Source organism: Dendronephthya gigantea, unplaced genomic scaffold, assembly GCF_004324835.1.
Source record: "Dendronephthya gigantea isolate DGI-Jeju-01 unplaced genomic scaffold, DenGig_1.0 000071F, whole genome shotgun sequence".
Taxonomy (NCBI): Eukaryota; Metazoa; Cnidaria; class Anthozoa; order Malacalcyonacea; family Nephtheidae; genus Dendronephthya; species Dendronephthya gigantea.
In genome coordinates this window covers 298,872-307,830 of record NW_021163081.1, presented here as the reverse complement: position 1 = coordinate 307,830, position 8,959 = coordinate 298,872, and the positions used below count along the sequence as shown (strand labels likewise).

At 38.2% G+C, this 8,959-nt stretch overlaps 1 protein-coding gene across 1 annotated transcript; it reads left to right on the top strand.

The window, feature by feature from the left end:
- Positions 1-7,365: 7,365 nt before the first annotated feature.
- Positions 7,366-8,622, top strand: LOC114531390. Its single transcript, XM_028553009.1, has one exon. The coding sequence runs from the start codon at positions 7,366-7,368 to the stop codon at positions 8,620-8,622; it is 1,257 nt and encodes a 418-aa protein (XP_028408810.1).
- The last annotated feature ends 337 nt before the right edge of the window (positions 8,623-8,959 follow it).

Sequence of the window (8,959 nt, the reverse complement as noted above, 5' to 3'; positions counted from 1 at the left end):
TCTTGCCTTACATACCAAGTCTTAAATCACAAGGTTAAATAGAATTCAAGATATAAAGCAACAAAAATGCAACTTTTGCCATATTTGCCGCAGAAATTAAATACATGTGAGCGAACCTGCAATCTAGCAACGGATTTACTTTGTGGCATCACAGCGCGGTTTTGCGGGAGCGCTTCGTATTTAAATGTAAGCAAAGCTATAAAACACAGCAACATTTACAACCAATTTCTAAAATTTCAAAAAATGTCGTATTGAATGGTTCCAGGTTGCACAAACTGCTCGAAGAAGACGAAAGGGAGCAAGGTATCGTACCATTGTTTGCCAAATGAGCCACAGTTGCGCAAAATATGGCTTAGGCGGATTTGACGGACAACCTACCGAAAGCAAACTCATGCTATGTTTGTAGCGCGCATTTCACCCCTGAATATTTTGAAGGCTCTTTTAAAGAGTTATTTGGCATGAAAACAAAAAAGCACTGAAAGCTCGGAGTGTACCATCGATATTTCCATTTGTACATCGAAAACCAGGACAGGAATCATCACAAAAAAGGGAAAAAATTAGAGAGAATGTTAGAAGAGTCGAGGTACATACTAACTACATTATTACAAAGCTTTAGCTCTTTATATGCTAATCCCAATATTTTTTTAATCCCAATAAATATTAGTAAAAATTCCCAAAATTGTAGGCAAAGTATCCTATAAAGTAAATATTGGGTTAGTTAGTCTTTCACCCCAATTTATAAATTAGTCGGTTTTACAGGAAGTAGCAACCTTGTTAAACACTGAAGAAAATTATGAGCTCACTGACACATGCACTGAACATGACACTGCTGGATTTTCAACTCGAGATGCAGAAACATATTGTGATCAAATTATATTGCTTAATGCAGAAACTCAGTATGAGAAGCCACTACAGAGGTCCATTCAGGGACAAACTCTTGCAATACAGAAGAATAAATCCACACCTATGACACCTGCTTAGGCAAAAAACAACAGTGGCATTGTCACTACACCTACAACACCTGTTACCATTTCTGAAGCAACCACTTCTACTGAATTGGAACAGGAGGTGGAATACAGTTCAAGCAGCACTGATGAGTTTTCAGATAGTGATGATGACTATGTCTGTCCAAAACTGAACACCAGTGAAGCTGAAGTTCAAAAAAATGAAAAAAAAAATTATCGTGTTTTAGAGCATGCTAGATCAATTGTTTATTTCATTTAGAACATGTGGCTCCTTATGCGGCTTCCTACTAAATTATATTTTGTTGTTTATGTTACAAAATACTTAAATAGATTATATCAAACATATAAAATTGAATGACAATAAACACTCACAAAAAATGTCGCCCGGGGAAAACCCAACAAAAGCTTTAAATTCCGATTATGATTTACTCTACAACCAGTTAATTCATGCAAACATTCAAACACAGGTATACTTTTAGCATCCTATCATACACTGAAATTAGCACTCTGCACATTTTGAACTAGGTGGTATTTTTTAAGTAGAGCACTGAGTACAGGCGAGGTTAAATGAGAAAATTTTCTGCAATGCATTTTTGGAGTAGGTGGTTAAGTCGGACGCACACAAGGATGATTTTAGTCCGTAAACGTAAACTATGGCACTATTAATTAACAATACCTTATATATTCTAGTCATCTTTAGGGATTTTTCTTAGTTTATAGTAGTTGGATAAGATCAGATTGTTTGATCTGCTATTTTGGGCGAGTTTTACCAGAAACCTTGCAGTTGGCTCTCTACAACATCACATGCGCTCAGCTTTACAATGCACTACCTGCAAAAAAAGTCAAATTTGCGTAATATAGAGATGACATTATCCGATGACAACATTGTACATTGTTGATTGTGCGCAATATGCATCTACTCCAGAATCCTCATGTAACATCGCCTTACGTGCCCAGGCAACCTGGTTCCACGAGCCTGCGGTGCACACGGTAACATTTCCGATCGTTTTGGAGGCGATTGTTCTCAAATCTTCTGAGAAAAGAAAACAATATAAAAAAGGGTAGAAGCGGCACTGCACAGTCTTTACCTTAGTCTATGTGCATATGGTGTTGTTTTCAGAAGCGTTTTATGTTGATCTTAGTTTCCAATGGAGATTAAAACAATATAAAAAGATTATTTAGTTAAAATATTTAACAGGTAACAAATTCAATTAATTGAAGTATAAATTTAGTAAAATTGTTTACCCCTACAATACCAGTAAGGTCAATGGTTGCAAGCGCATCTTTCCACCATGCTCGTGATTTTCCAAACTAAGTCCTTTTTTTTGTCCCTCAACTTAAATTAGATATTAAACTGTTCGCACAACTCTTTCAGCATGGTAACTTTGAATACTTTTAGTTTGCTTTCACTGTACAGTTCACACAGGTTGTAGACGTCATAAACAATAGGATAGACAACATTAATTGCTTTCTGGATATTTTGAAGAAGATTCTCTTTGATATGGGCTTCTTCTTCATCGTCATCCATCGGAAAATCCTCAATTGCTTCCATTGGTAGCACCCGTCCTTTGCGTCTGGCTTTTACAAGTCGCGAAAAAACCCCTTGGATTTGTGTCTTGGTCAGCTATTCATCCCTTTTTAAAACGTCTCTCGCCATCGTGTTCTCTTGCCGATCTGCTATCTAGGGAGACTTGGTGCGGGTCTGCTTTATTTCCTGTAGCTTCTCCCAAGTTAAACTTAGTAATTAGGTAATCACGCACCTTTTGGGGAAACCGTGTCCCTCCTGTTCTTTGCTTGCTTAGAGCCCAACCCATTTGCCGCTGCACCGATTTTTCTTGGATGGCTCATCTTCTCAAACTGTTGCTGAAATCAACTGTTGTTTGTGTCTGGGTCACCTTTGAGTAAGAGGCCACCCACTCTCTTCTTAAGGTATCATAAAGGCCCTCGTTCTTTAAAAACCTGCAGTGTTTGCCAAAACTCTGGTGTAGGTCTAAATCATCAAGCAAGGAGCAGATGTAGTTGCACCTTGCTTCAGGACAGTAAAATAATCCACTCTCTTTCTCCGGATCTTAATTTTCACTTGTTTTTACAAGCTGCGTTGATGGTCTCCTGACAGTAAACTTCTTCTGTCTTCTTGTGTCTTGTGTCTTCCTGGTGGGTAGTAAAAATTTCAGTGTATTTGAATTTCTTTCCTTTACCAATACCATGTGCTTGCCATACTCTAATGCAATCATCCTTATATCTAAAGTTATGAAAAGCACTAGTGTGTTAATTTCTTGACTTTAAGTTGAGTCACACATTGATTGATTTGGTTCACCGAGGTGCCTTTCACAGGATGAGCTGTATGTGAAGAATGCATATCAGATGCACTAATGATGTCATTTCCTTCATTGCAGTATGTATAGATAGAAGACTTTAGAGGACAAATTATCCAATCGCAGATGTCTTTTCCTTGTTGAGGCTCTGAGTAGTCGTATTGTGTGACAGCAATCCCTTTACGATCTCTCACATCTCTTAAGGCAGTGATTAACTCGCTATTGTGGTAGCAGCCCGCCTCGTCTGACCGAAAATACACAGTTTTCACACAAGGATAAATAAACTTGATGTTGCCAAGAAGATCCTCAGCAATGGAAGCCACAGCAAACCAATCCTGAGTACAGGAGTCAAAAAGATGTGCAAAGTATAGTACGTTGATGTGCTTTTTATTGGCGCCCTTCAAAACAAGAGTACTAATGTGCCAACTGAGTCCTCTCTTTCCAAACCAGTCTGATTGTTTCTCTCTGTGTTTGTGTTAGAAAATATTTCATGGCCCAATCCATGACTACTAGAATAGATGTTTTGTCCAGGGTGTCGATTACTTCTTGCTTTGCTTCTTCCTGATTAACTGATCTGAGAATATGGGCCTTCCATTGGTATATGCAACTCTGGGCTAGCTTGAAATCATAAAGGTGATTTTCTAGCTGTTTTTTATTGTACTTGCTACTTGCTACTGCTGCTAAGTTATTTTCTCATTCAGCTCTGCGAGAAGCAAATCTAAAGCTTTGCACTGTTCACAAACAAGCAGATGTTTATGATCGCAACAGGATTTTGAAATTGTCTTCGGCTGGATTGCTTAGAGCAAAGACCCGACAATGGTCTGCACATCTGCTAGTTTTATCTTGACAGTCAACTTAATAGTCAGTCTTTAAATATTGTTTATGTTTGTCCAATTTTGTGCTCATTGCTTGGCCCCAACTTTTGTCCACTCCAAACAGCTCCAATTGCTGAACAATAGTCTTCAAAGTTCCAAATGCTGTAGATCCTTCGGCAGCAGTATTTTCTAATCCCTGCAGTGACTTTCGTTGACTGAGCTCTCTTACCTCTAAAATACGGTATAGAGTCCTTCTACTTAGAGGCTCGTATCTAATGTTTTCGCAGTGCTGGTTATACTCCATAACCATAGTTGATCTGGTTACTATATATGGAACTATATACTGGAACTACATTAGGCATAGAAATAATTTCTCTGTTGTCTAATTTTAAAGTTCTCATCCCATAGGCAACATCTTGATGGAAATAAGGTCGATTTAAGAAATCTACGAAATGGTCTACTTTGGTCATGTCTAAATTGATTTGATGCTGCACTTTTTTTATGACGGAGGCTCAAACTAAGGTAGGGTTCGTGGATTCTTTGGGGCTTTCGAAAATGCATTCATCAGCGCAATGAGGTCACTCGATGGTTGCACTGGCTTGGAATCAAGTTTTGTTGGCAGAGATTTTAGCAAGTCCTCTCCATTGTTTGGAGTAATAATATCGCAAACAAGCCTACAAGCTTCAGAAGCTCTCTCTGATGCCGTCTCCCAGTTAATAATTTGATGGGTTAATGGAGTGGGGTTTTCTGCACCTGCAGCAGCGGACAAACACGCCATGGCTTGATTGTACATAGTGATGACGTCTGATTACATACTATTGGTATCTTCTTCCTCCGTATCACTACTGTCGTCTTGCCCTCTCCAACATCCTGGAGTGGACATCCGATCTGTTTTGTTACCAATAGTTGTATTCAATTGATTGCTGTCATCTTCCCGAGCAACAACTCTATGGGAACAATCAATACTAGCATCATACATTATCAATCAAAACGTTAATGCTGAGTTTCATGTATTTTCATTTACTACAAATACAATAGTGAAAATTTAAACTTACAGTTTCTCCGCTTCAGAAGCTGCATGTTTCTCTTTAATTCTCTTATGGGCTTTGAGGCATTGAGTACATATGGCTGAAATGTTGTATAAAATGTTATGAATGATTTTATCTTAATTGTTTCTCTCCATTAGCCACCAGTCACGATACCCAACCCTGCCTATGCCTTTTATAGCAGTCTTTATTAATAGTTGTTTTCCTATTGGGAGAGAGATTTTAACCCTCTGACAGAATTCTGACTCCTATGAAATTGTAAAGGTCTACAACTGTAATTCAACAATGTACAATATACAGTGGAATGATAAATTAAAGACAAAAAAACTCCTCTACTGAAAATTTGACGAAGTTTTCGTCTAGCGACGGATTTCATCCTGGAAGGACAGATATCTATCTTTTAGTTCTAAAAAACCTAACGATCAATATGTCACTGTGATATTACAGTATACCTCTAATTTCTAATGTTACCACGCGAATGCTGTGCATTGGCCCATTCGCGGTGGAACTCTAATTATATTGCGTATAACAAATTAATAACAAATCAACAATGTGATTATAACTCTAATGCAAGTACTCCATAAATTTGGAATATATCTCATGATATTTCCAGGTTAATAACATCTTTTCCTTTGCAGCGACGTGCAGGGGGCAGTGTGAGAAGGATGTTGGCATGTTAAACAGAGTCTCCAGTACCGGCCCAAGTTGTACAAGTGGTTTGGGCATACAGTCATAGAGCATATTTCTTTGCTTGATATAGCTTGTAAAGCTCTTCTCAAAATCAGCTCACACTCGCTAAAACCAGATCTTGACGAATGGCAACTTGAAAGATTGTTTTGAATGTTCTCATCACAATTTTCTAAGCGTCTAATACCCGATTCACCCTGACACCCTCCACATACAATTGAACCGACCACATTAAAAGAACAGAGATTATCCATACTAACTCTCAACTTTTGCAGATATAATTCAAAGATCAACTTTGCAGAAAGGTTCCATAAATAAACTTTGCACATTTACAGACTTTTCGAACTAAGCAATAGCTATGTAAACTCTAAATATAGCATGTGCCACATATAAAGTTCACACTGCAGGCAGGCTTTTCCCCTAGTAGCATATTTTAATTTGGTTAAGTTGTTTAATTATAACATGCCTGTTTTTTAAATCCTTTTAAGTGACTATACTAGTCGCTCTATGTAATTAGGTCCCACTTTTAAGAAACTCAGCATTGAACGTAGTAGGATTTGAAAGCCGTATTTTGACATGGCGCTCTTTGTTGCTAAATATTGCCACAAATGCTCTGTAATTGAAAACCTAAGTTAGTTTAGACGAAATTAGGATAGTTTTTTGGTGCTGGGTGTGAATATCAGTAATTTTAAACAAAAACTTTTGAAGTTATGTTTATTTAAATTCAGCCCATTTTTACGTTTAATTAGCCGGCGAATTTCTCCTGCGACGGTGGGAGACCAAAAAATTGCTAAAACTTTGAAACTAAATATATATTCAAAATTCCAAACAGCATTTGTTTGTGTTGAAGTAAATGTTGTTCATGGTAAAAGTTTCGAAGAAATATTTTTTCGAGGCGATAGTCAGTGGGCGGTTTTTAGAGACACACACTCTTAATCCATGTCCTTCGACCTAAAGTTATTGTGCCAGTCGTAGAAAAATTGACGATGACTTTATTGTTGTCATATAGATCCACACCAATGAATTCTCCCTGTATCCATTCTTTAGACACAAAGACTCGCATTAATATGCCAGGCTTCCAAACAACACCTTTGTCCATAACAATCATTAGTGGTAATGACTTTTGAATCGTTCCACGCAATGTTATGGTTAGTTTGACACACATGTTCCGCCAAAGCTGATTTGAACTGTCTAAGTTCGAAACAGCCTTTTGATGTTTTTTTAAATGTGTGTCGAACTGGCGCTTTGTTTCACCTAGATATTCTTTCTCGCAATCACCACCAGGGCTTCCACTTGCAAGGAAATTTCCCTGCAAAAGGAAATTTGAGCTTTTTCAAGGAAAAAGACAAGGAAATTATACTTACGAGGAAATGGCCAGGAAATTTTAGTCTAAACATGGAATTTGCAAGGAAATTTAAAAATTTTTGTATATTAGAAAGAAAGTTGAATCGAAAATTGAAATATGTAATATATTTGCAAAAATTATTACTTGTAATGCAAATACACTAATGTATATGCAAATACTAAACTTGTTGGCATGAACACGGATGATTATTCTTCCTCAGAAAGTGAGTCTGAATGTGAAACCAGTGAATATCAAGAAACTTCACCGTCAACGTCTTGTCCAAATCCTAAAAAACGAAAGCGACCGAAACAAACGCAATCTTTTGTAGACAGATGGTTGACAGAACAACAATTTAGCGGCTGGCTAACAAAGCGACTTGGAACTGATCAAAAGCCACAACCATTTTGCAAATCATGCAATAAATTCGTAACTTGCTCGAAAACAGGTTTGAAACGTCACTTAATCAGCAAGTCCCACCAGAATAGACATGCAACGAGTACCGCTAGCTGTAGTACTATTACCAATCTGTTCAATAAGGCCACCAACCGACATGAAACGAGTTCAATTGAAATTAAACTGTGTGCATTCATTGCAGAGCACAACCTGCCACTTTCACTTGCTGAAGACTTAGTGAAACTGCTTCGATCGCTTTTCCCGCTCAACCAGACTTTAAGAAACGTAATGCTTGGTAAACAAAAAGCGACTAACATTGTGCGGCAAGTTATCGGTTTCGACTACTTACATGAAGCAATTTCAGCATTGCAATCCCATAGTTACAGTTTGATCATTGACGAGACAACGGACATGAGCACCGCTAAACAACTTGCTGTATTAACCACTTTCTTTGACATGGAAAGTTTTGAGTACAAGTCATTCTTGCTTGACATGGCAGAAATTGTACAAGGAACAGCAGAAGGGATTTATTCGACTGTGAAGCACGTGTTTGCCGAACTGCACATTCCGATGGAAAGAATGATTGGCTACTCGTCCGACACGACCAATGTTATGTTTGGCGAATTTAACTCCGTCTCTCAGCTTTTAATGTCGGAGTTCCCAAACGTCTTTTCAGTTAAATGTTCATGCCATCTAATCCATTTAGTTTCATCTTATGCTGCACTGAAACTGCCAAAAGGATTAGAAGATTTGGTTCGCGATGTATATAACCACTTTCATCGCTCATCCAAGCGACAAGAAGTCTACCAGCAGTTCCAAAAATTCTATGATGCTGAACCCCGCAAACTGCTCTCGCCCGGGCAAACTCGCTGGCTTTCTTTACAATTGTGCGTGGACCGCATTTTAGAACAGTACCTTGCCTTACAACATTACTTTGTCCTTGTTGCAAACGAAGACCCGACTCATTCAAATGATCACATTCTCAAGGCGCTTCACAATAAGTTCACCCTCGCGTACCTCGAATTCCTTAGCCACCAGCTTGAACGAACGTTTTAATTCATTCAATCGGCTCTTTCAAAGTGAAAGGCCCCTTCTACAAAACCTCAGAAAAGAAGTCGAAGGGATGATAAAATCAATAGCAAGCGATTTTATGTCCATTGCATATGTCAAGCAAACTAAGACAAAAGATATTGATCCAACCAGAGTCGGACATCATCTACCACTGCATCAAGTCTATATCGGTGTTGCAGCAACTACTACCATGCATGAGATCAAGGCAGGTGCAAAACAGGAGGATGTACAAAAATTTCTGAGCGACTGCAAGAATTTTCTTATCGAGAGCATCTTGCAAATCAAGAAAAGATTTGATTTAGAAGCCGAAATACACGACATT

What these genes read in the sequence shown, in the direction of transcription:
- LOC114531390 (XM_028553009.1), top strand. Translation starts at nt 7,366, where the DNA reads ATGAACACGGATGATTATTCTTCCTCAGAAAGTGAGTCTGAATGTGAA.